This window comes from Scatophagus argus, chromosome 11 (genome assembly GCF_020382885.2).
Source record: "Scatophagus argus isolate fScaArg1 chromosome 11, fScaArg1.pri, whole genome shotgun sequence".
Classification (NCBI taxonomy): Eukaryota; Metazoa; Chordata; class Actinopteri; family Scatophagidae; genus Scatophagus; species Scatophagus argus.
Genome location: NC_058503.1, coordinates 10,814,753 through 10,841,903, shown reverse-complemented (window position 1 = coordinate 10,841,903; position 27,151 = coordinate 10,814,753). Strand labels below are relative to the sequence as shown.

Genomic DNA, 27,151 nt, shown 5'->3' with positions numbered 1-27,151 from the left:
AAAAAGTCATTTCTATCCAAATTCTGGGTAGTAGAACAGTTATACTCTTGGTTTCTCAGCAACCCCATGTAGTCTTCACAGCAGCAGAACAAAAAAGTGCAACATAATTGTACTGAAGAAAAAAATTCACTCCATCAAATCTAATAAGTTCCACTAGAGGTTGGACAAAACATTTAAAAAAAGAAAGAAAGAGCACAAATTTACTAGAAGCTAGATCCAAACTAAATCAGATCCTTGCTTAACTTTTTCTGAGTTTTTTTTTAAATATCTTTATGTCAACACCACACAAACACAACAAAACAGGAGCAATCCAATAAAGCAGTCAAATATGCCAGAGAAGTGAAGGCTCAATTCTGTGGGTGGATTCTGAGGCTACAGATTGTGGTGGTGGTGGTGTTATATTGTGACAAATTTTAGCTCTTAGAAATATGTAGGTATAGAGTTTAGTACTGCACATGGCCGAAAGTATGTGGACAGCCCAAGTTTACATCCAGTCATCACCCAGTTCAAGAGTTCACAGAGCCAGTCCAATTGCATTGGATCAGTGCAGACTAGTCAAGCTAGTCACGTGCCAAACTTTAGTATTGTCATGTTGTCTTACATACCATTTTATGTGGCATTACGATTTCCCTCAGCTGGAACGAGTTTAGCTCCGAAAGCACGCAAAGGTACAGTGTGTATGGCCATATAGCGTACTGGTTAAATTGCACACGCAGAGGTGCAAAAGGAAATGGCTTGTCCTTATCATAGTAAGAGAGTTGGAAGTCATGTTTTCAGAGCGTGTGTGTGTGTGTGTGTGCGGGGGGGAGTAAACGTGCACCAGGAGAGAAGCAACATGTTCGGCCTGAAGTGTGATTTGAAAAGATAAAGAAGACTCTCTCGATGTCAGATATGAAACGATTTTCTCTTAAAAAGCGTCCATTTATTCATCTGCTATTTTTACGCACAGGTTAAGGTGAGATAATATAATATGGATTTTGTTTTTTTTATATACTAGATAATCAGAACAAAAATCAGCTGTAGCTTATGAGGTGATCGATCGAGCATCACTCCTCTCTCAGTTTCTATGCTGCATGTGTCTCCAGATAATGAAGCCGTTCTGAAATGAGATGCGCCCTGAACGACACCTCACTCAGCTCTCCAAAAAACAATTGAGCTGGCCTTGTGAGTGCGCGCACATACACACACACACACACCTACCCGCTTCTCAGGCGCGTTCAATAGACAATAAACTCAACGTCAAAAGAAGAAGGAATAGACTCCTGCTAAATAAAATGGCTGCAATAAGACGATAAACAGTGCAGAAACTATCTTCAAGCAGTGACATATTTTTCTGCCCCTTTTTTTTCTCTGTTTTGCAACTTGCTTCAGTGTGCACTCACAAAACAGGCTTACAGGCTTTTTTTTTCATAAGGGGGTATTTTTAATTCTAAAGCGAGGGATTGGTCACACTTCGTCTCATTAGCATGAGGAGCTGTATAAACCCCGCCACTGCAGAATTTTGAGCTGTGTTGAAGGCGAGGCAACAAGCGTATCTGACTGGCTGCGCGCAAGAAGCAAGTAACTTTCACTTCCAGCACAGTTCAGTTCATAAAAGCGGGAGCTGCATGGAGAACCCGCTCCAGAGGTGAACTCGTCTCATCTGCTCGGCACACAATGAGGCTGCTTACCGAGGGAAAAATTACTACGAAGATGATACGGGGCAAATCTATAACTTATTGGCACCGGTGGATTTTTATATTCTCAATCCATCAGTTTTTATTTGCCTCGCTGGGTCAGTCAGAGGGAAATACTATTCGATACCAGACCAATGAGGAGGGCGCACCAGGTACAGTCATCGGAAACCTTGCCAAGGACATGTCCTTGAGTCTGTCTCACTCCTCCAAGACCAATTTCAGGATGATGAAACAATTCAATGATTCATTCATCAGGGTAAGAGAAAGCGACGGGGAACTCACTGTCGGGGAACGAATTGACAGGGAAAGAATCTGCAGACACACTCCACAGTGTCTCATTACTTTTGACGTGGTAAATTTCTCCAAAGATCGCTACAAATTGATTCACGTTGAGGTGGAAATAAAGGACATCAATGACAACTCTCCGGAGTTTCCAAACAAGGAATCTATTGTGGAGATCTCCGAGAATGCAGCAGTAGGGTCCAGGATCCCTTTAGACCCAGCTGTGGACGCTGATGTCGGGTCAAACTACATCCAAAGCTATCAAATTTCTGTCAACAGTCATTTTACTATTGATGTGCTCCTGAGAGCGGATGGGGTTAAATATGCGGAATTGGTGCTAATGAAAGAGCTAGACAGGGAGATTCAGTCATCATACACCGTGGATCTGGTCGCCACAGACGGAGGAAATCCGTATAGATCGGGGTCAACAAAGATAACTATCAGAGTGACTGACTTTAATGACAACAGCCCCGTTTTTGACCAGAATAGTTTCTCAGTCACTTTGCCGGAGGACGCGCCGGTTGGCACTGTTATACTGGACTTAAACGCAGTTGATGCTGATGAGGGTTTAAACGGAGAGGTCGTCTACGGGTTCGGAAAACAGGTTTCTCACGAGATCCGAGAACTTTTCCAAGTGGATAATAAATCGGGCCGCCTGACGCTCAGGAGCCCGGTGGATTTTGAGGACAAAAGCACCTACGAGCTAGACGTGCAGGCGACAGATCTGGGACCCAACCCGACCCCCTCCGTGTGCAAAATCATAATTCACGTCTCAGACGTTAATGACAATGCCCCAGAAATCAGCATCACCCCGATGACCTCCATTACGACAGGCATTGCATACATCAGCGAGGCGGCAGACAAGGACAGTCTGGTGGCGCTGATCAGCACCCTGGACAGAGACTCGGGTGTTAACAGCCAGGTCCACTGCACATTATACGGCCACGACCATTTTAAACTACGGCAGGCTTACGAGGACAGCTACATGATAGTTACAGCAGCAGCCCTAGACAGGGAGAGGATTAGTGAGTATAACTTGACGGTCATGGCTGAGGATTTTGGGTCACCCCCGCTGAGAAAGATCACTCAGTACACCATTAGACTGAGCGACGAGAATGACAACGCCCCCCACTTTACTAAAGCTGTCACTGAAGTTTCTGTGGTGGAAAACAACCCCCCGGGGGCTTATATCACCACAGTTGAGGCAAGCGACGCCGATCTGGGCAATAATGGCAAAATCACCTACAGACTGGTGGACAGCATTATCATGGGGTCTCCAGTGAACACCTTTGTGTCTCTCAATTCAGTGTCTGGCTCTATATATGCACTGAGAAGTTTTAATTATGAAGTGATGAAACAGCTAGACATCCACATCCAAGCAAGTGATGGGGGGTCACCACAGCTGCAGAGCACAGCTGTCATCAGACTAAAAATAGTTGATCAGAATGACAACCAACCGTCTATCATAGAGCCACCGCTTTACAAAGGATCTGCTGAGGTTTTCCTGCCCAAAGATGCACCTGCAGGTTATTTAGTAACCCAGATAAAGGCCACAGATGCTGATGAGGGCATAAACGCACAGCTGTCCTATAAAATCACAGAGGGGGGGCACCTGGGTTTCTCCATCAGCAAAGACACAGGGAAGGTGCACGTGAGCCGACAGCTGACGTATGATCTCACAGACAATGTCAAAGTCACAGTGTCGGTCAGCGACAATGGATCCCCCGCACTTACCTCCACAGCCATTATACACTTCAGCTTCATAGAAGGAAATCTCCCCAGTATGCCTTCCTTGACTCAAAATGGCAGCGAGGAGCTCTTTGAATGGGACATGTCCATAGCCATCATCATTGTCCTGGCAGGGAGCTGTTCTCTCCTCCTGCTGGCTATCATTCTCATCACAACCATTTGCAACCGCAGGAAAAAAGAGACAAGGGAGGGGGCATATGATGAAAAAGAAGACGCACCAAATGTGGAGAAAGTGGAAAGTGGTCACATTGATTCATTGATTGCCAGCCACAAAGGCAAAGTGTTTGATGCACATCCACTTCCAGAGAAAACTCCACTGGCCAGCAACAACACAACAGAGACAGGCTGTGAGGATGGCAGGCAGACAGCAGGCATGTTTGAGTCAAACAGCAGAGTGATGGAGGGTAAATTAAAGGCAAGTCATTATTTTGTCACAGATATTTAAAGTTTGTTTCACGCTGACTTTGTTGTCTTTTGCATCTTGGCTCAAAATCTGTGTTGTTTGTGTCTTCGCAGGGTTATTCCACACTGCCGGGATACGGGAAAGAAACCGTCAGACCAATAACAATATGGAAGGGTAATTCATTCACGACGATCTCAGCAAGAGATCCCCACATCAGTGGCAAGGACAGTGGAAAAGGGGACAGTGACTTCAATGACAGCGATTCTGACATAAGTGGAGATGTGCACAAAAAAGAGTCGCCTCCAACAAACAGTGAGTGCCACAAAAACGAATATATAGAAAAAAAAAATAATGAAAATGAAATTTAGAGGATAAATGAGTCAGGTTAAATAGAGATTGAAGCCTTTGCATTTTCTAATACACTGGACACTTGTGTGTGGTTGCCTGGGTTCACTTTCAGGACCTCCAACCAGGTGGGCCAGTGAATGTATTCATTTCACATGCTGACAGCACTGCTGTTTTCCACAGGTCTCTGGGCATGTACAAGTGAGTGCAAAGTGTTGGGACACTCGGACCGATGCTGGAGCCCTTCGGCTACAAGGCCCAACACGAGCATGGCCTGTGGACCGCATCTGTCAACTTTCTCCAAGACAGCTTCACTTCCCCGCGACACCAGAAGGGAAAACTACTATCCAGCTCACATACCAAAAACCAACGGTCTGCAAAGTGTCTATGAAAAGGTTCAACACCAGGAGTTTGATTATATTCTTGTTGGTCCACCAACACCAGCCCGAATACAGGAAACGGATGAGATATCCATTCCAGAGTACGCAAACTCTTAGAGATCAGAAAGTCATCAAAAGGGATTTTTTTCCTTATACTGTATAGTACTGATTATTTGACTATATGTCGGCTTGTTGCTGTGTTTTGTAATATGTCGTGTCTTTTGGCTCATATAAGACTGTTCATTGTATCATGTGTAATATGCAAGATTTTGTACATTAATAATATATTTTTCATAACGATTCAGTGTAAAGAAGAATTTTATTATACATTTTCAGGAGCATGTGTTACTATTTAAGGGGCATGACCTATGGACACTGAGGCTGAAAGGGGCCTTTCTGCTGTGGAAAACAATCAGTATGAAAGATTACCATGTTTGTGGTGATTTTTGTCACATTGTTGCACAAATAAATGGTTAAAAGGCGAAATTGTTTTGCTGTTCGACGAACAAAAATCAAGCTCTCTCTCTCTCTCAGGACTCAAATGTAATCTCACAGGAAGAGTACAACCTATTGTCCTGAGGAAATATTCAGAAAGCACACCGAATAACCTCAATTAACCGACTGAATACATTTCATTTGCCTTAAAGGCTTATGAGCTGCAATAAATAAAATGTGGTCCTCCAAAGATCACAGCTAAATTGATAGCAAGTATAAGCCAGTGTCAGATTCTTTTCATGGTACACAATGTAGTTACTGTGCTGCTTCAATTTGCATGCAAATAATGCACCACTGATCAAATGCTCTTACAATTACATATTTTCTCGAAGGTCAGAGAATCTCCTCACCTTTTCTGATTGCCTTCCCAGCTTACCAATTATCCAAAAAATGTGGTTCAATCTGTTTCCAAGCAACAGCAGCACTGCACATTTGAATCTCCTTTTCTTATTATGTTCTTGCTTTTAAGTTACAATAAGGAGTATTCGTGGTCACAAAACTACCTTTCTGCCATTATCAAATTCGACAATTCATAATTAAGCAAATGTTATGTCTGAGCGTGTCTGTGATTGTCAGTGTAGTACAGCAAGTCAGCCATGTCTTACAATATTTCAGGAATGTAAAGACCTAAGAAGACTTTACAGATTACAGGGAGTGGAATCTGTTCACTGTTCACTGTTCCCAATGACAACTGTAACAAGCAAAGAGCATATTTATATCATAATCAACATCCACCTGAAACAGGTTGGTGATTAAATGAAAGGGATGAAAGTATTCTCTGAAAGCATAGCTGACTTACAACTACTTATATATTTCATTCCTCAAACTGGCTGAAAGGTCACTTAACTTTCTACCAACTGTTACATCATTTCCTGTAACACCAGCCCACCTCTGATGAGCTCAGGACTGTTTCAGAAGTCTTGTTTTAGTTTGGTAACGCTGGATGGCCACCTTGTCTTAGGTAACCTGGACCTACAGGTAACATTCAGGCGAAGAATTTAGCTCAAAGAATTTATATCAACTGTGCGTCATTCACACTCAAGCATCAAAAAAGCCTCCTGCTGCATAACCTGATTCTCAACAGAGACCAGGCAGTGTTAGTGGAGGAAGTACAGAGGACATCATGAAAGAGACTATGGAAAAAGTCCAAAATACCACTCATGGATCTGGCTGCTTTGAACACTGCATGCCTCTGGTAAGACGGGCTTAATAAGTTTTTGATTAGAAATATAATTGACATCCATGACACGTAAACAAAACTATAGCGTTTGCAAACTCTTCAGGTTTCCAGGGAATGTTTCCAGTTGTCCTGGTTATTGCTGAGTGTGTGTCATGTCTTACTTTGCGTCTTCTGAACTTTGTGAAGGAACAAAGCATGCCAACCTCTGCTGCAGTCGGCCGCCTCTTGAGATTTGGAACTGTGACGCTTACTGTTGGTGCCGTGTTAATGTTGTGTGCATCCATGGCTGCTCTCTACCTATGGAAAGACAGCGATAAAAATGTAAGTGTCAGCTGAGGATTATGCTCTAGTTATTGCAGCGCCTATTCAATAACAGACATCTCAAGTGACTGCAAGGAGGCTTTAGGATGCTTTTGGTGGGAAATTGAACTGAAGTAGATTGCAAAAGCTTTTTATTACAGCTATAACTCCTTGAGAACATCACTAGAGATATTTATGCTAACAACTGAGATGCCCCATCGGTAATCATCCATCATCACATTACATTTTTAATTCTGTCTACAGTAAATACAAGCTACATAAACTGCTTCGCATTGTGATATTCATCTGTGTCTCATTGAGCTCACCTGATAGACAAACATTCTCAAGGTTTGCAAAAGCATCAACTGTCGTGCTTTAAAGTATAGGATTTCTGTGAGCAAAGCAACACCAGCAATTACAGTTCATGGGAAGCTTGTTTATCTCTATTTCACTTCTATTGTGTTCGCTACTGTGTGATTTACATAACTTGATTAATCAGTCATTCTAACATTCCACTTTGCTGCCAGGTTTATAATGTTCGTTACAGTATGAACATCAACGGGGAGGTGAGGCAGGGTTCCATGGAAATTGATTCTGACAACAACCTGGAGCGATTTAAAACTGGGAGTGGAGCTGAGGAAGCAGTGGAGATTCATGACTTTCAGATTGTGAGTGAGTTCGTCCTTGTTCTCTCTTCCTGGCGTAGTTCAGCGGAGACTTTCTGTGTGCTTAGCAAAGTAGCAAAGCTGTGAGTGTAAACATGGCATTTCTGTGATTTGGTGCAGGGAATAACCGGAATCCGCGTCTTCGGAGGAGAGAAGTGCTATATAAAATCCCAAATCAAAGCCAATCTTCCACACATGGGGGGTGATAACAAAGAGCTGATGTTTGACCTGGTAAATGCACACTGCTTAATACAAAACATTGAGAACTGGGGCAAAAAAAAAACGAAACTACAGAGGATCTTATTCTTGCTTTAACACTATCATTCATTATACCATCTTTATAATTCAAGGACATCATCTTTTTCTTCTTGCCAGACAGATGAAGTCATGCCAGTGAGGTTTGATGAGGAGTTCCTCATCTGGGTTGCTACAGAGCAGCCACTGAAGGACACCAGTTTTCTGAGCAACAAAATTCTGGGTCTTTGCAGGGAACTTCCCATTTACTGGCTCCAACCTATCTATCCTAAAGGTTGCCTTCTTATCTTCTTTCCGGCTATGATGTACTGATTCATTCAATTCCACAGTGTCTATAACTGCCCTGCTATCACAGAGCATGGTCTATTCAATAATCCTTTGAATTATTGTGCATTCTTTCATAGTTGATTCAGATCTCGGTTACGATTGCCCTGCTTATCTGCTGACACACTTGTAAAATTCTGATTCCGAGAAGTCCTTGAAACACTTAAACAGCTTGAACATACCCTCCATTTAGAGTGGTACACCAAAAATGTCTCCGGTCTTGTATCAAAAAAGAATGATCTTGAAATATGCAAGACTGCTTGAAATCACTGCTGCTAATTTAATTATTCAGGACATCTGAGACAGCCCCAGCTATGTAGGATTGAGCTCTGAGGACATGTAAGGCGTCTTGTGGATGTTGACCCAATACTCTCGCCTCTCGTGGCTGCTCTAACAGATGGGGAGAGGAGAAAGAGAGATACACAGCGAGCCAAACGGCAGTTTAACATGGAGGAGTTTGAGACAGCTGCAGGGGAGAGCGGCCCGGTGAGTCACGCAGAGGATGACACCTCCAGAGTCGCAGAGGAAGAGGAGGGGGCACAGTCGACCGAGGGGTCAGCATACAACCCCGAAAACCCCTATCATGTGAGTACCAACTTCATCACCTTCACTGTTTATGATAAATGAGGCTCGCTCCAGAGTCAGTGAATCTTTGGTTAACTAGCAAGAGGCATACACAGAGCCCCGAAGCAACCCTCCAAGTGACATTATGAATTGAAGTTTCTCTGTTTTGTCAACACTTTCACAGATAACTTCATCACGACATCCTTAAGATGCCAGCTTCATTAAAAAATCTATTCTCACAGAAATACAAGCTCATAGTGCAAAAATGTATTAACCTGGACTTAATTTTTGTGCTGCTGCTGTTGAGTGGGTGTCATATTAGCTGTTATAATTACAGGTCACAAGGGTAACAGCTGCCATTCCAAGTTGATGAACTTACGAACTGAAATGAAAATTCCCACTGGTTATAAAAATTCATGCTGCCTGAGAGAACTGTAGTCACATGTTTGAGAGGATGAGATTTTTTTTTTTTTTTTTGAAAACATTTGAATTGCAAATGAGTGTAAATTTAGAAATGGATTGCACTTCAAAATTAACATTGCTTTAAAACTGCAGCGCAGCGGGGGGGCCAGAGAGGACGGAGCCATGACCTTTGACACCATGTTAGACCACCAGGGGATCTGCTGCTCAGAATGCCAACGCAGCTACACTCACTGTCAGAGAATATGCGAGCCTCTGCATGGCTACTGGCCCTGGCCTTACAACTACAGAGGATGCCAGGTAGCTTGCCGAGTCATTATGCCGTGTCGCTGGTGGGTGGCACGCATTTTAGGTGTTGTTTAAGCAAACACTTGTCAGAGAATATATTTCTCTTTTTATTCTTTTTTTTTTCAAAAGACCCCCAAGGTCTTTAAACTTTATTATGCATGCAGATATTTATTTTCTGAGTGTAGTTACCACCAGAAAGCTACGCCTGTTAGCATGAAATGCAGATCATGATGTATGATTATATGACCTGTACAAACTATGAAAAATGTTCATCCAGACAATATATTCTACATGTAAATGTCTGCTTCCTATCTGTATGCATACATTACTTCTTTACATGTAGTAAAATGGAAATAGCATAAATGTCATATTCCTGTTTGCAGCAACAGATTCACAAACGAGCACATTTCTTTTAGCATCATGTAATACCAAGGCTTAATGCACTGTACTGTGTTTAATGGAAGGTATGGGATTGAATCCAAAGGCTCAGTAGATCATGTACCTTTTCTGAATGAGTAGGCTTCAATAAATTCTAATTACGGTATATGCTGGCTTTGATGTAGATGTTTTTTTATGTCACATCTTGTTTCCATGGTTCCACTGGGTGCTTTTCTGATAAAACTGAAGTGACAGCAATGGTTGCCATAACTTCCATTCACAGCTCAGAATCAGTTTGAGGGCAATGCAATTTGTGCACACTGACATCTGCATTGATGTGAACTAATGTGAGATGGGTGTCATGGCAATGATGGAAAATATTTCCATAGAAGTGACATTTTTATTAAATAAATAAGTCAATATTTTCCTCTGTGAAAAGCGTGTGGATGCTAAGCTACCAAATAACACGATCGCAGAGACAGGCTTTTCCTTTTGCACAGCTGTTATTGAGGCTTATGGTGTAGGCTATTCTGAATACCTCAAAATCAAAAGAAATCAGATTACTATCTCTAAAGCCATATGCCAACTTTCTAAATAATTGAAAGGAACCATGTTGCGATCAAGACGATTTCACAGAGGGTGATCCAGGCACATCAAATTACAACAGATGTGAAACTGCACCATATCTGCTGCTAAAGCCGCATTTGAAACTCTGAAGCAGTGTGAGGAAACAACACAAAGAGATGCTTGTCTCTTTGCTTGGAGATCTTTCCTGGTTTTCGTGGGGGTAGAGGTGCTTATCACATCTGCAGTGCTGATAAGACGGCCTCTGTGCTTCCGTAGGCTATATAATATTAATCCCTCTCCCACGTCTGCAGATGCACTTAAAGGAAGGTGACAAGCATGACATATCCAGGACCTCCTGATGGCTCGTGCTCTGGAGTGCAGCCGCTAAAAGAGCCCCAAGTACCCTCAAGTGATGTAAATTTGCAGGGGGAGTCCAATTTCCATCACAGCACTGTCACTGCCATGGTCATTAAACTAAATCATCCCGCTGTGTGTCACACAGCTCCCATTTTAAAGTCCCCTCAATAATGGAGTTATACTTGGACTGCAGATTGCAGCACAACAGTGAATGTCTGACCTGACAGCAGCTGCAAGAGGATCCCTCACAATGTTTCATCTTTAGAAATCACAGGCAGACAGCGCATATGGATGTAAGCGATACCTTGAAATTATTTATTAATTGAGTGACTTTTTGTATTTTAGTTGCACCAGCTGGGATTCAGCAAGGCTATATATAAACTCTAAAGTTAGCAATGGCAGCTTAAATGTAAATATGATGTGTTATGTGCCTGTTGCCGGTGGTGGTTTCCTCGGGTTTCACTCAGAACATGTTGATACAGCAGCAAAAGACAGAGAGCTCTGAGTCTAAGCTAGACAAAAGAAGATGAAAAACACAAAGCAAAAAAAAAGAAAAGAAAAAAAAAACACATCACCACAAGCAACAACTCAAAATGGCATTTAAACTGAGAAAAAATACATAGCTTAGAACAACAGCAGTTTTGTTATCCCGAGGCCCTGTTTCTATAAAACTTGTTTCCTTTTTGCCATTCCGCTCCTAAGAAGAGAAATGTAACCCCATTGAGTAGAAAAGACGAATGTGTTGGAGAGCAGCTTCAGAGTGTGAGACAGTGGTGCCTTTTTGTTTGTCTCCCCTCTGGAGCCAAGCTTACCCTGGGAGCCCTGCAGGCCAGGGAACAAACAGAGCTTTGTGAGCACTGACCCACTGTGCCCAGCAGCCAGACTGCAATCCTCCACTCCTGTGCTAATAGCGAACCACAGAAGAGGAGTCCGCATCAGCCGACGAGGGGGAGCTTTTCTCGCATCCACCTCCTCTTTCATCATTGCCCATCAAAACAAGCGCAGTCAGGCAGGGTGCTGTAGTACTCTGGTGACCACTGAATCAAAAGCTTTTCTACCAACATCCTCTTGGCGCCAACACTCAGTACGTTTGGGATACCTTAGCTGGTGATTTATTTTGTGGCCTGGATTTGTGCTAATCAAACCCATGCACTGACTAGAGCGCCCTGTAAATGTGTCAATAGTCTGTCATAAATTTGCCTGTTGTTGCCCAAGAGGCATTAGAAGTGTGAATAGGAGTGTGAAGTGAACCACTCTGGTAAACGTGTCCTACATTTGATTGCATGTTTTCCATTACATCCAGACATGAATGAAATAAACAGTAGTGACAGTCCATTTTGCACCTTACCCAGAACACAGAAACCCTTTTAAGCCAGCTCATTATGTCTTTCTGCAAGAAAGCATTGCAGTACACTCATAGATGCTGGCGTTGTGAAAAACCTGTAGCCCACAGTTTTGCACCGGCAGTAACAACCCAGGCACTGAACGTTTGTCTTGTCCATTCTCCTGAATGGTCAGAAATAACATAGCTGGATGAAAAGGCGGGGGGGCTGGTAAATGCTTTTTAATCCCATGGTTGAGTGACCACTTGCAGCTCTGCCCAGTAGTCTGAGTCTGCCTGCTATTTGCATTTCTCTCTGAAGTTTCCTTGCCATTGGCTGGGTTTTCACTCTCTCTCTCTCTCTCTCTCTCTCTCTCTCTCTCCCTCTTTCTGTATGTCTCTCTCTTTCACACTCTTTCTCTCCCTCTCACACACGCACACCCCACTATTTAGTATGCAAGCCCCAAATGGCCATTAATTAAATAGACTGCTTGTTTTGTATAAGGCAGCCTCTTTTGTTTACTTCACCAAGTTAAAACTGTAAATATGTCTGTAGAGCTACCTGCAATACATTAGTTACACTTTCTCGGTCATGAAACATTATAGCCTTGGTGACTCAATTACTCTGCACACGCTGCAGGGATTTTTTTTTTCCTGTGTATTGCACTTGGTTGCATGGTGTCCTTGTAGCACACAAATAGAAAACCTGTAGTGCGGTGTAGGTCTAAATTGGACACACTGCTGGAATTTACACCATTGTTTTCTTGGGGACACACTGTATATGAGGCAGCTTGTGTGGTGGAGGCACCCAACCTGCAGATACCGTGGGCAGTTACCTTTATAACACAGCAGGTGTGGGCTCTCTCAGAGGACACTGTATAACCAACCGAACACATTATACTGCCTCACCCATATCACCATTTGTTTAAACCTGTAAGTGAAATTGAATTTGAAAAGTCAAGCTAATGGGATCAATATGAAAAGATTCTTCATAAGAATATGGCATTTGTTGAAACTTCAGTCACCCCAGGATGTACCACAGAACGTACACATCCTCTGGTGGAGTGCTTAAAAAGAGCTATAGATAGCTCAAAGCAGAATCAAATCAAGACTTCACATCTACAAACTGTTAAAAAAAAAGTAAAAAAAAAACAAAAAACAGCTCCTCCACAAAGCAATGTCAAGAGGCTTGCCACATGAAAGCAGAAGTTGTCCAAAGAGTTGTAGGAAGTACTGACAAAGTTTATGAGAAAAAAGTAAATGTGTTTTTAATCCTCAGCAGCACGTGCAACAATGAGGGAGCCTGAGCCCTAAGATATGCCACCCCGGGGGCGGGCTCTATACTTAAGGCTTACAACAGCCTCATTATCTTCCTCAACTCACATCAGATCCTAGCAGCAGTTTGTCACAGGCAGGCTCCTCTCTGCCAGTAGGCATCAGACCAATCCTCCTGCAACACTACTGTACATAATTGCCATATGGACAGCATTTTGAGCCAGACTGAAGACTAAAAAGCCCTCCAGGCAGATTCCCCAGATAACTAAATGAATATTTTATCTCATTTCCATCTAATTTGCACCATATTATTATACAGAACTGAAATTTTTAATTAATTGATAGAACAGATCAAACACAGGTTTACACTTTGATTTTCGGGAACTGTTATTTTGATAATTTGCATGGCTTTTTTCCCATGCCAAGCTTTTTTTAATCTCTCAGAATTTCAGCATCTCTATATAGAAACACTATAATGAAACATACAGCAAATTAATAACTGTCAGCGCACATGAAATGCTTGTCTTGGTTGTGTGAGCAGTTCCAGTGAGGAGTCCTTTTACCTGCCACCCCACTGATTAATTAATTTCACACTGTTTAATTAAATCCACAGTCTGGGGAGTCTGGGCAGCACCGTGGGGAGCCCTATCCGAGCTATGTGTGTACAGAGATTACTAAAGAAGGTCTCGCACACACGCTTTCTCACTGGTGTTGACACTGACGTCACCCTTCTCTGGATATGAGTGCATGATTGTGTCACTGTCATCTGGCATTTGTGAGCTTTTACTGCTGGGGACATGATAGCGCTGTACCATTTGTTGATTATCTGCTGGCATTTACATTAACGACGGAGACTAGAGCATTTGACAGCATTTGACACAAATTAGCATTTGACAGAAGCTTCCGATGAAGTGTGCTGCTGCAGTATGTGAACATTGTACGTCCATGAAGTCGGTTAACTACATGAATAAAAATTAATGTTGTTTAAGTGCCATTAATAATGCAATTTGTAGTTATGATGGATACTGAAATACACTGTGTAGACAAGAGTATTAGGACACGTGACCATTACACCAACTGTGACTTTACTGACATCACATTCTAAATACACAGGCACTTTGGAGTGTTTCTGTGGGAATTTTTGCCTATTCGTTCCGAGCATTTGCAAGGTCGGGCACTGATGTTGGACAAAAAGGTTCCCAATTTCCATTCCAGTTCATCCCAAAGGTGCTCGGTGGGGTTTAGGCTTTGAGCACTGGGACACAGTCATGGAATAGAAAGTCTGGAATAGAAAAAGACCTTCCTCAAACTGTTTCCACAAAGTTGGAGGCATAGCATTGTCCAAAATGTCTTAGTACGGTGAAGCAGAGACTTCCAGTGAAGGGAAGTCTCTTCTGGGGTTGAGCCCAACCCCACAAGAACAGCCCCATAAAGAGGTGTGTCTGGAGACTCTTGTATATATAGTGTATATACATATACATAAACATATAAAATACATGGACTATGTTGCGCTAAATCAAAAACAGAACAGACTGGCTTCAGTGTAAATGAGTATGTTGAATTCTCATTCCCTGTCCAGCACTGTTGTATTCAACAGTCAAAGCCCCAGAGACACAGAGACACAGAGACACTGTCTCTCTTATGTCAGAACAGAGAGAGGTGCATGAGTGTATAGCACAGCAGGCAATATGACTGTGTGGGCTAGAAAGTAGGCATGTGCTTTCTCTGTTCTCTTGAAACATATTTTTGGCATCTCTAATCACAAACAAACACATTTTGAGTCAGATGGCTCAAATTTGTCTTTACAGTGCAACTTCAAAATAAGACCATATTAAAATGTCACATGATTTATACAATTCCGAGGACTACCACGTATGTACACACTAACATTTGAAAGGATTACACTGATTCTGGCTAATCCGTCATATTAACAAACCTAAACCTGATTCTAACTGTGCAATCCTGCCCATGTATGTCGAGGAAAGCGAGAATAATCGATTAGGTACATAAAGACAGCAGCCTGCTGGTTTGATGTGATGTGATGTGAAACCAGCATTTCCTTGTGCTCTCTATTTGATGTGCCAAGAGCTATTAGAGCAACAAACACTTTGTGGCAATTTTACATGGCTTCATTTCAAATTACAAAGTAGCTGTATTTTGTTTTTATCAGATACGTCAATTGAAAAATAAAGAAGAGTGCATCAACAGCTTAAGACTTCAATTACCTAAGATTAAATGAGGCATGTTCCATGCACACATGATCACACCATATGTGCTTGAAAATAATTGAAAGCACTATAAGATCAATATTTAATGTGAGTAAAATACAGTACTTTACTGCATAGTTTAATTCAATAAACCCAGTGAAGTTGTATCTTTATTACACGTCTCTTCTATATAAGCATCACAAACATCAGAAGTATTCACATGATTTTTTTTTTCTCAAACTGAAGCGTTGCAGATGAGGGAGGTGCTCTTTACTTAGACAAGATAAACTTTTAATAGGCATTCCAGCACACAGCATGAAGACAGTTTTGCAGAGTGATGCAGCATTATCTGGAAGAACAGTGCTCTATTTGTGCTTGCCTTGTCCTGTGACAGGAAGACCTATCAGGTGCCTGTACACCCCCCCACCCCCACCTCCATCCTCTCTCCTCCTGACCTCATTCTGTCATCTTCATTTTCCTTCTTCCCGACTCTCAGGTCTTTTATAAAGTGTCTCCATGCATTACACATTTAACAATGCATTAAAAATAGGCCACCATCAATCAGTCATTTAGTGGCAAAGACAGAATCTACTTGTGGCACCAGCTTGATGTTTGTCAAAGCTCGAGAACGAAAAGAACGCTATAAACTATCAGGCTTCTGTGTATGGGAAACTTAACAGGCACGAAAACGCATATTTATGTGCTAATAATACACGGTACCCCATAAAACCCACTGTAATAATTCTGAATTCCCATTTGCTTGATTTTTCCGGCACAGTGTCTTTCAAGAATCCGGAAACAGACTCAGAATAAAATATATGCAGGTGGTAAGCTGTGACAAGATTTCTGTTGATAGGTGCCAGGTTAACATCGTGCCCAAAACAGTGATTTGAGAACTGTGATGCATGATACAGGATAGGTACTAGGTAAAATCTGATGTAATGGTTGGGAGTGAGTCAAGCCCTGGGGGCAAATAGTCTCAACAGTCTGAGTGCGGGTTGCTCATGCCCAAGCAGATGTTCAACTGACGACAGCAGTACAAAAGACAGTGCTGCATGTTTTTCACAAGGCATCATTGGGATGGCGTGTCCATGCTGCAACTAATAGAGCTGCTTTGATAGTTATATACTTATATATATTTAATAAGGACATATTATAGATCTCTCACATAGGCTTTTCACAGTTCCACATGAGTTGTGCTAACAAAGTGAGGTGTTCTCCTGCTCAGGTACAGGTGTGGGAGTCTGCTTGTGAGCTTTGATGTTGCAGCTCTGCTCTGAGGCTTGATCCTGCATTCTGGACTTCAAAACAGACTGCACCTCGTCACGGGTGACAGCTTGAAGAGGTAGACACCAACTGCACAGACATGCCTGAAGGACCACACGCACAAAGACATTTGGTCAGAGGACAACATGCGTTTTACCATCAGCTTCACAGTGGTTTATTTATATATACGCAATGCAGTTTTAGAAAGCGTCTCTGTTTTTATTTTTCTGTACTGTGTGGTTTGCAGTATTATTGCAGAGGGAAGTGGCTCTTTGTATACTGTGGTGTGCAAAGACCCCATGACAGCCAAAACAAATCAAAGTGTGTTTTAACATGACCTGCTATGCTAGTAACACCATAAAGGCTTTTAAAATATTTTCCTTTGAATACTGCCTTGAAGCTATGTTTTCTTTCACCTCATAACACATCACTCTAATTCACTGAAAAACTGTCTGGTAGATTGCCAAGTGTCTGTTGTTTTTTTTTTTCCCCCACTCTGACAAATTTTTTCCAGACCATTTTCACTTATTTCCCCCTCGGGTCATTGCTTGCTCCTGTCTGGCCATTTTACAGACATGACTCCATGTGTCCCTGATGACACAGATAATAGCTCATCCAATGTGGATCACACTGTTTTCACCCCTGCCAGATATGTCTAAAACTGAATAGTGCCCTACATAGGAACAACTGGAAAAACAAAAAGTGTGTGACAGCATATCTTACCTTGAAACATCTTTTAAATCTTTTGCTGACAACGAACAACGCAATAGGGTTGATGCACGAGTTGAGCGATGCCATATTAATGCCAAAATAGTCGAGGACAAGAAAGATGCTGACAAAGGAGGACAAACATTAGCTATTAATGAGACAAAAAAAAGCAAGAACCAGGTACTGAACAATGAATAAAGGTACTGAATTGTTCATGCTTACCTCAGTAACTGACACCTATTAGGATCTTTCTCATCATAAATGGTTGATTTCAAGATCCTGCTAAGGTACAGAGGCAACCAACAAAGCGCAAACACAATCACCAGGCAGAAGACAGCCTTTGCAACTTCCCGTCTCTTGAAAAGGAAAGGTAGAACCAATATTAATGTTAATGTTACACCAAAATATAAAGTTGCAAAATGTTCTTAAAATTGTAACTAATAACCTGCTTGGTGTGGTCGCTTAACGTATTCTTTGTGTTCCTCAGCATTTTCCTGGTCATTAGTGTGTAAAAGACGGCAGTCCAAGCCAGTGGCATGCAAAAATAGAAGCCAAAGAGCCACCAGTCCTTTACTGATTTATAAAACTGTTGATTAAACATGACAGAGGCCCACAGTCAGTGTGTGCTGCAGATGACTTGATGATCAGTGGTTACTACATTACAGCATGCATAAAACAATAGTTCAAACACACAGAAATAGTACGACGAAGACATCTACAAGAATATGTTGGATGAATTGTGAGAAACAACAACAGAGCCATTCATTTCATTTCTTATCAACATAATAAGTTGAATGTAAAAAAACAATCAAATCAAAACACATGTTGATCTGTTTGTGTTATCCTTTTGCAGTACCTGCATGAATTGCGTGGTTTGCATGGGATGAAGCAGACATATTCTCAGATGTTTGTCTTTATAGTCCATTGTTATCATATCAAAGCCGACAACTTCAGGCACGGCCAGCAGGATGGAAACAACCCATATCAGAGTTATTTCGATTGCTGTCCACGCTGATACCCCAATGCCTTTGATTCGATTCCAGGATACTACAGCTCGGTATCTGCTGAAATCAATGGGAAAATGTTATGGCTTGGGGGACTTTTTGTCTGTGACAATGATGCATTTTTCCAGTTAAAATACATTTCAAGGGCTAATGCTAAACAAATCCGTCTGCTTGATGAAATACAGATAGCAGCAGGCAAACACTATTTTCTTTCAGGGCACAGGACAGTGCTGCTTATCTCCGTACCTGTCAACACTCAAAGCGCATAAGCTCAACACAGTAATTCCAACAGAGGTTTTCTGTATGAAGGGGACAAGCTTGCACAGTACCACGCCGAATGGCCAATCTTCTGCCATGAGCTGGAGCAAAAACAAAGGACAATTTCAGTAAGGAAAAAAAGAGGGAATCAATTCAAGGTGAGATTGAAATTTTAAAGTGGACAAAAAGAGAACAGGATATGGTGGAACATTGTTTTCTCATTGTAATTGCACAGCGTGAGGTAAATAACTCACCCTATATGTGTTGATTGGAATGTCTATCACGATGTGAATTAGATCCCCCAAAGCAAGACTCGCAATGAGAATGTTTGGTCCACTTCTCATGCATTTGTTGACATATATGATTTTCAGCAAGGCTGAATTCCCCACTATGCCAACAGCAAAAACAACAAGAGAGACCACGGTATTGACATATTTGAAGGCATCTCTGATTCCAGCTGGCTCCAAGCACATAGGAGGGTGTGGTGTCTTTGGCCCTGCTACCAGGGGTGGATGAATTGAGCTGTTGGATTTCTGTTTTTCCAGTATTATAAGACCAGGGGAGGCCGTTTCAGAGAGCTCGATTACAGCAAACGCTTCTGAATGCTGATCACTGGCCTCGCCTGTGATGAGAATATTTCCCAAACAAAGAACAAGAGCCACGGTCCACATTGTTGATGATTTCCTCAAAAGGCTCTGAAATGTTTTTGCCAGCACTGGACTGAAAATGAGAATGAAAATAATTAGCACCACATCTTAGCCTTGAGATTTACAGCAAAGGATTTAGGTGAGGAGAAGGATTAATTTAATTTGCTGACCAAAAGGCAACAATAAACACTGATTCATTGTGATACACTGAATTATGCCGGCTTACCTTTATGTGTACAAAATCTGCATGAAATGAGTCTCTGCAATACAGAAAAAGGCTGTACGTTTCACACAAAGGACTACTCTACTGCTACTTTGTGGCTCTGCCCGAGATAAATGTTAGAACCCAGCGGAGGGAAATCAGGGCTTTATAGACTAAGGTATTGTTGTCAGCGTTAGTCATAGATCTGTCAGTAGTGACTATAATTACTACCCTTGATGCATCATCCTCAATGAAAGGACAGCATTGAATTGTATTGTCTGTTATCACAGAGTGAGATCATTTTATAGGATTCAGTAGGGATATTATGTTACACTTGTTTTCCCCTCTTACTCTAAAAACTTTTTTGTTATAAAATTTCCACCCAGAATCTAAATATAGCAAAATATCTATTTTAATGAAGACAAGATGTCTTTTTTGGCTTAAAGCCACACAGCCTCTACCAATAAACTTAGAAGTCATCATTAGTGAAGGTACTGGGAACAGGAAAACTGTCTTCTAGCTGCAACTATATGACAATTTGGACGTACATGTACCTGATGTGAAACTACTGCTGGGCAACTGCACTTGCACAATAACAAAAATGATACAAATGGAACCGTGAAATATGCAGTGAGTGTCCTCTTGAGATTTTGCTTCAGTTGACATATCACATTTTTTAAAACATGAGTCAGTCTCCATCCTACCAGAGAGACACTGCATCTCCTGAGAGTCCTGAAGAAGGTGACTTTTCTCCTCGACAGCTTTGTGACAACTCGAAGAGCCTGGAGGAGCACAAGACATGTGAAGACCAGAAAGATCCTTTTGTTAATATCATACCAGACAACTACTCCAGCTCTTTTTTGAACAGTCAAATCTTTGTGACAAATGACCTTGGGAAACTGTGTGCTGGCATGCTTCTACAAGAAAAACCGCTTAAGAAAAATGAGTTAGTTCAGTCGGATAAGAAAAAGCATAACTGTGTACAGTCAGGACGTCTGTATACTCATCATTATTGACTTTTCTCCCCGTACAGGTCATTGGGGAGAATCAAGATGCTTTAGTTCATCACCTATAAAAGAAGAAGCTGAAGATTTTTAATTTCCAATAGAATGACTGAAAGACCTATAAACCTGACAATAATATATAAAAAAACTCCCTTAAGAATTCTCTGTGTCTGTTATTTTTTTCTTTTACCTTTCTAACCTGCAAAAGATTTCATTCTTTTGCAGGATAAAAAGCTTTTTAATCTGTCACTGCTGTCTGATTTATGTGTTGTGCCCACTAATGCCATCAGTACTGCAGTAGCATAGTTGGAGTGAATGTAGGCTCCATGGTAAACATGGATGGCTGAGTTTATTACAGTTGGCAGTCAATGGATTAAGGCGTTCTAAGATGTGAATATCATTCAGTCTCAAAAAAGCTAGTCTGAAAAAAACAACTGTAACAACTAGTTTAACCTTAACCAGATGTCAAAATTTGTAGACTAACTAGCTAGCAATAACTGAAATTTCTTTTTTGCTCTTATTATTATTACTGGGGGGCAGCCGTGGCCTAGAGGTTGGAGAAGCGGCTTGTGATCGGAGGGTCACCGGTTCGATTCCCCCACCTGACAGACAGGAAAAATTTAGGTGTGGTGGAGTGATTAATGCAAAAAATGCTCCCCCTCTCTATTAGCCGGCTGATGTGCCCTTGAGCAAGGCACTTAACCCCTCAATATGCTCCCTGGGCGCTTGATGCTGTCCACTGCTCCTGTGTGTGTTCCACTGCATGTAATTTGCCGGGTGTTGCATGTGTGTGTTTAACTAAGGATGGGATAAATGCAAAAGACGAATTCAGTGTGTGTATGTAAAAATATATATACTGTCAATAAAGCTGATTCCTCTTCTTATTTGGTTTGCTTATCATTCAGTAAACTTGCAATCCAGAATTGCATGCATGCATGTGGGTGAGTGGTATGCTCCCAGAACACACCATCAGTTTATTTCAGGGCCAAAACAATAACTTATGCTAAACTTTAGCCTCCTGAGCTGTTAGCTACTTTTATCTTAACAGGAAACCCCTTACACCAAAAACCTAATAAAACCGCTGCACCAACCTATCCAGCACCAAATGGCAGACTGATAAAGTAAGCAACTAAAAAGCTGGTGAAAAAAGTCAAAAAAATACAAGCTAAACTCCAAAATTAAAACAAAAACACCAAATTATTGCTGATGTTGCTTCATGTCTAAATGTCACTGTATGCTAACATGTTAGCCAAAACAACTTTATGTTATGTCAATAAGTCACATCTTTTTTTGGCTTGCTGAGGGATTACTCTGTCCCTAAGAGTCTAAAAAGCAATTAATACATCTCTAAAATAAACAGAGCTGTTTTGGTAAGGCATTGCTGTTATTCTCTGACTCATGTCTCTCTTCTCCTGAGCAGTCTGGTCTCTCAAGAGTTCATGTAAGTACGTGCGCTGGATGGAAGATTCATTACTTTAGTAAGCACTCAGACCCAGACAGATTGGGAGTGGGTGGAGCAGAACCTCTCTTTCAGCTGTCAAGGTAAGCTATGTCATCAGTTTGGGTGCGAAAGGGTCACCTGTTCCTGCCCCATCTTTCCTTTCATGCCTTAGACATCTGTCAAATTCCCAATTATTTCTCTCTTGTGCAGTTCAAAAGGAAACTGAAGATCCACAGGCAGAGGTGGCGAACGTTGGACACAGACCGTGATGCCTCACAGATCGTCTGTTCAGGGCGAAAAGTGTGTTTTATGTATAATCGAGGGGAAATAAAATTTGTTTACACAAAATAAGATCTGGTGGTAGAAAGTAACTCAGTAATTTAATTTTATTACAGAGACAAATACTGTAGGCTACTTTTTACTTGACCAGGGTAAAACATATTCTGAAGTGGACCAGTTTGCATAATGCATACTTTTTGTTTTGGTACTTTCAGTATGTTTTAATGGCAATACTTCTGTGTTTTTAATGCATGACTTTTACCTAAGAGAGGATGTCTTCTCTATGGTATTGTACATTTACTTTAGAGCACAAAGATTGGAGTACTGCCAGGACTGATAAAATCTCATTTGCCCCTACAAAGGCTTTTCACTTGAAGAGACAGATTGTAGAGCCCTCTATAAGGCAAATTTACAAAGGTAATTTTATGGTTTATACATGTAGATCCATGCAAGTCTTGCTTCATACAGGTCTTATTCACATCAGGAGATAGAAGGATGAAAAGATGCCAAAGAAGGAACATGGTATACTTGGTGTGGGACTGTCTCATCTCATGGCATACAGGCCAGAGCTAATGCAAACTCCTCATGTCGAAAAGATACTGTCAACTTAGTCCTGTGTCCCCATATTGCCCATAGTGCCTGGAAAGGACTGTGATAGTTTTTTTTCATTTTCCCAACAGAAATAACAGCATGTGGAGGCTTTAATATCAGAGGTGAAGAGGTGATCGTGAATGTGTTTTTCACTGCACTGTAGGTTCCAGAGGTTGAATCTAAACAGGATGTGCATCTTGCTCAGTGTGACTATTGCCAGAAGCTCTGTCAGCCCTTCATACACGGTGAACTGCTGGAAAGTGAAACAGACTTTGAGAAGGTGAGTACAGCTTGTGTACCCTCAACAAGAAATTGAAAATAAATTCATTAGAAATAAAGGCTGTTCAGATTGTGGTGGGGAAAAAAGGTTCATGGGCGGGCAGCATTAAGTAAGAAAGGAAAAATGTGGAGTACTGAAATTTCTTTTTGTTCAGCTCTTTTGTTGTGAGCAAGCTAAACAACTCAGAGAGTTTATCCTAAAAAAGAGAGAAAAATTGACACAGAAGGAGTCAGATAGAAAGAGTGACATGAACCTTCATGCACCCATCATGAGAGAAAAGCTGCTTTAAGGCAGGAAAGGGAAAAGTGAGTAACATGCATGGCCTGTCCTTTTCTGCATTCATTTTATATGTTTGGTGGGATCGTGTGGCTGGCTGCTGAAGGACATGCATGCAGCTGTTCTCCATTGCATATAAATTGATATTTACTATATTGCATGCCATAAAAGAACTCAATTTCTCTTGGTGTTGACTGTAGCAAGAAATATGAGACAGCATGTAAATTTGTCCTTCATGTTTTAGCAATATATTGCACATTTTTACCACCTCTGCAGAAAATACCTTCAATTTCTAATGTGAGCTGGGACGTTTGCAACTTTACAGAAAACCTAAACAAAACAGCTTGAATAAAGGCTGAAGTAAGTATGCAACCTTGGGCATACTTGTCTAGTTTAGACAAACTAGTATATATGATGAATAGACGAGGTATGCGGTCCTTCATGCTTCTCTTTAACAAAATATCAATAAAAGGATATTCTCCTTTTCTCCTTTGTCTGCTCAGGCCCTATTGAGATGAAACATAAAACCTCCGGGCTGTCAGAAGAGATTCGCCACATCAATGATGAGCCTCACATCCTTAAGATAGATATTAAAAAGACTACTGGCGTGTTTACACCACAAGAAAAGACAGATGGTGAGCCAAAGCTATAAGATGTTTTTTTCATAATGGCATTGCTGTTGCTGTGGCCTCCCCTAAAACAAGATCCATATTTTATCATCAGTGCATTTACCAAAAGTTAATGTAATAACTTGATTATTTTATGTATTTTACGTTAAGTTCTACCAAAGTGTTTTTTCACCTTACGTCCAGATGGAACTGGTAATTTTGAGTTTTGTATCCGTTTAAGCAACACACAAACTGGTAGATCAAGGACAAGGTCAAAGTACTTAATGAGCTGGTACACATTTGTTGCCTTTGATAAAAGGTTTGCACAGTGTTAATGATCCTTAATAGACAAAGTTATCCTTCTGGGAAAGCGGCCATTATAAAATCCTCTGCAGAAGCTGCTGACTTCACCTACATAATCTATGAGGACAAGGACATAGCGCTCAACATCAAAGGCATTTTCACAAGTTACGGCTACTGCACATGCTACCACCCCAGTGTAATGATATGGTAATTGTTACTCTATAATAAATGCCATTACATTAATGTAACCAAATTTTGTACTAACAGCAGACTTTAAGATAATAGTTCTATTTCTTTCTGTTGGAGAGTTTGATCAAGTTGATCAATACCACTTTTACATATCATACTAGTACATATGAGATACAGACAGTACGTGATTGGCTTAGGCAATCAGGCAATCAGCTACCCAAGCTGTGTTTTAAGACATTCAAATACACCTACTAAAACTTCAAAAGTTATTTCTTGCTTATTTAATTTGCACAAAGTATAAAAATGCCATTTTGCTGCTTTCTAAAGGGTTACATGCCAGACTGTTTCTTCAATGGGAGTAGTTGCCGGGTAACCAGTGGAGAATTCATGAAGTTACTTGTCCCATATAAAAAACTATCTGGCACATAACCTCCTGCAAAACAGCAAAATGCCAGTTTTAATTATTAGTTTTCATATGGATTAAATTAAAGGAGATATGACATGTTAATTAGTGAGGTTTAGCAGTCCTGGTAGGTATATTTTGTAACCCTCACACACAGGTTAGCTGTTTCGCTTTGTTTTAAGTCTTTATGCTAAGCTAAGCTTAACCAGCTGCTGCCTGTATTGTATATATTGCACACATTCACATGACTCTCCACGAAAGAGTCAATAAGAATATTTCTCAAAATGTCTTGAGTCTGTGTCTATTTCTTCAATTCAGTTAGTCAATTAGGCATTGAATATAAATGTTATCTGATGTGAAACCCAAACTTAACCGTATGTTTTGTATCTTGGATATCAAATGGTTAAGACCTCTTAACCTCTTATTGACCAGAGATAGCTTTTAAATTAATCTGCTGCTCTTATGGATCAGGTCAGGATGTGTGTGTTGCTAATCTCTGCACTGTGTCTGAAGGCTGAATCTGACCCCTGTTGGAGGTCTCTGCCTCAGTGAGTCAGGAGCTTTGAGGAGGCGCTGGAACCGGTTGTATTCTGACCGTCATGTTCGTAACCTTCCCTTCAAGCCTGTAACCTTTGCCCTGGGCCCACACGTCTGTGTGCGCATTCACTCACAACAACACATATATGTCACCTTTGCACATCAGAAAAACAGTGTGTGCTTCAGTATGAGGTCAAAGCTTAAGGTAGGTAATAATAGATACACTATAAATGCATGTGTTTCCCTGTGTATTATACATTAAAATATAGGAGCCTCCTTGTTAAACTGTTTGCAGCAAATTACAGCAGTCAGTAATGATTTGTATGGAAAAAGAAGACTAGAGAATAGGTTATTTTTTCTTTAATGTAGCTCCTCTGTCCAAAGAGCCATGACAAGGACGTCTGAGGATGTTCTGCAAAGATATATCCAAATGAAGAGCTTGGAGATTTACTCTTTGCTTGGCCAGGTGCAGACCTGCATGTCCCACCCTACAGTTTCATTACTCAAATGCAGCGGCTTAGCATAGAAAATGGAAAAAGAGAAGTCATCCCTGAATAAAAGATGAAAACCCATGTAAATTAAGAAAGAAATACAGAATTGGCAAAAGCTGATTTAACTCATGGCTGTTACAGTTTACAGCCTCATTTTAAACCTCTTCAGTATGGTGCTTACAGTCATTCAAAATTAAATTTGGAATGTATAGTGTTTTAGCTTTATAGAATAAAATATTGATGGAAGATTGGGACAATTGGTGTGGCAATACTGACATTTCAATAAACATTAAGAAGGACTTGTTAAATCTCAAAGAAGAGGAAGTCTTGGAGGAGAAATGTTAGTGTTTGGACTATATATACAGTATTTAAAAAAGAGCACAGGGATTCCTCCAGATATCATAAGATATGTTGTGAGTGATTCAGTGCCTGAAAACCTCAAATAATCCAGTTAAATACTCTCTTAACAGTGTTACCAACAGCTTCAACTTTTCAGGAGACCAAAGCAACATTTCCTATTTTTTTTCCATTGGCATAAGAACTTAAAAGCACCAACAGGCCAGTAGCAAATAAACACTAAATTATAAGCACAGCCCCCCTCATCTATCTCTCAATAGTGCATCTAATTGTATCTCTCCAGAATCATCACATCTACTGGCTTTTTCATATATGAACACCTGACATCTAATGATATCAACTGTTCTTCTGCCCCTATGCGAGTTATTTTACTGCACTGAAGCCATAATAATTTCTACTGGATGTTTTATTTTATTTGCTAATGTCAAATTGCATGCATTCTGGAACAATGCTTTGTTATGTGAAGCTTACCAATATACAGGCATGGTGGTCTGAAGCTACTACTCTGCACTGATTGCAACTTCTTCTTTTAACATTACCGGCACGCACGACGTTCACTAAAATTAATTATTTTTCAGTCAATTTCGAACACCTTTTTTTTCATCTGGTGGAGTCTGTTATTTAGTCCAGAAGAAGTAAAGGCTGAGAGACAGAGAGATAAGTTATGACAAAAGCTGTGATGCTGATGAAGACATTTTTGTGGTACACACCACATCAAATGAAACCACCGGATTCTTGATATAAATAAACCACAACAGAGGTGTCCCTTAGGATAAAACAGACGCATCATAGTGTACATCACATAGGCTTTTTAATCACTGTATTCATGCTATGTCAAAAGGTACCAAAAGAAGCACAGCTAGGTGTAGGGAGCCA

General features: G+C 41.0%; 3 protein-coding genes and 1 pseudogene across 3 annotated transcripts; 3 read left to right on the top strand and 1 right to left on the bottom strand.

Moving 5' to 3' along the window:
- The first annotated feature begins 1,453 nt into the window (after positions 1-1,453).
- Positions 1,454-5,312, top strand: si:ch211-199f5.1 (protocadherin-8). The gene is made up of 3 exons (XM_046405198.1): positions 1,454-4,121; positions 4,220-4,422; positions 4,639-5,312. Exons 1-3 carry the CDS (start codon positions 1,657-1,659, stop codon positions 4,950-4,952), a joined length of 2,982 nt encoding a protein of 993 aa, XP_046261154.1. The 5' UTR covers positions 1,454-1,656; the 3' UTR covers positions 4,953-5,312.
- Positions 5,313-6,453: 1,141 nt separating this feature from the next.
- Positions 6,454-9,401, top strand: LOC124067499 (leukocyte cell-derived chemotaxin 1-like). Its single transcript, XM_046404892.1, has 7 exons — positions 6,454-6,525; positions 6,697-6,831; positions 7,338-7,478; positions 7,596-7,706; positions 7,851-8,004; positions 8,452-8,639; positions 9,174-9,401. The coding sequence occupies exons 1-7, from the start codon at positions 6,454-6,456 to the stop codon at positions 9,399-9,401; spliced, it is 1,029 nt and encodes a 342-aa protein (XP_046260848.1).
- A 7,229-nt stretch (positions 9,402-16,630) lies between these two features.
- LOC124066777 (endothelin receptor type B-like) lies at positions 16,631-19,368 on the bottom strand. Its single transcript, XM_046403539.1, has 7 exons — positions 18,922-19,368; positions 18,656-18,768; positions 18,262-18,466; positions 17,851-17,991; positions 17,628-17,761; positions 17,421-17,529; positions 16,631-16,801 (listed from the first exon to the last, which is right to left on the bottom strand). Exons 1-7 carry the CDS (start codon positions 19,336-19,338, stop codon positions 16,631-16,633), a joined length of 1,290 nt encoding a protein of 429 aa, XP_046259495.1. The 5' UTR covers positions 19,339-19,368.
- Positions 19,369-20,199: 831 nt separating this feature from the next.
- LOC124066775 lies at positions 20,200-26,009 on the top strand (annotated as a pseudogene).
- The last annotated feature ends 1,142 nt before the right edge of the window (positions 26,010-27,151 follow it).

What these genes read in the sequence shown, in the direction of transcription:
- si:ch211-199f5.1 (XM_046405198.1), top strand. Translation starts at nt 1,657, where the DNA reads ATGAGGCTGCTTACCGAGGGAAAAATTACTACGAAGATGATACGGGGC. An exon ending in GTGATGGAGGGTAAATTAAA is followed by an intron (nt 4,122 to 4,219) that starts GGCAAGTCATTA and finishes GTTTGTGTCTTC; the next exon opens with GCAGGGTTATTCCACACTGC. An exon ending in AGAGTCGCCTCCAACAAACA is followed by an intron (nt 4,423 to 4,638) that starts GTGAGTGCCACA and finishes TGTTTTCCACAG; the next exon opens with GTCTCTGGGCATGTACAAGT.
- LOC124066777 (XM_046403539.1), bottom strand. Translation starts at nt 19,338, where the DNA reads ATGTGGACCGTGGCTCTTGTTCTTTGTTTGGGAAATATTCTCATCACA. An exon ending in TTCCAATCAACACATATAGG is followed by an intron (nt 18,769 to 18,921) that starts GTGAGTTATTTA and finishes TTTTTGCTCCAG; the next exon opens with CTCATGGCAGAAGATTGGCC. An exon ending in TGCGCTTTGAGTGTTGACAG is followed by an intron (nt 18,467 to 18,655) that starts GTACGGAGATAA and finishes TGATTTCAGCAG; the next exon opens with ATACCGAGCTGTAGTATCCT.
- LOC124067499 (XM_046404892.1), top strand. Translation starts at nt 6,454, where the DNA reads ATGAAAGAGACTATGGAAAAAGTCCAAAATACCACTCATGGATCTGGC. An exon ending in GGAAAGACAGCGATAAAAAT is followed by an intron (nt 6,832 to 7,337) that starts GTAAGTGTCAGC and finishes CTTTGCTGCCAG; the next exon opens with GTTTATAATGTTCGTTACAG. An exon ending in AAGAGCTGATGTTTGACCTG is followed by an intron (nt 7,707 to 7,850) that starts GTAAATGCACAC and finishes TCTTCTTGCCAG; the next exon opens with ACAGATGAAGTCATGCCAGT.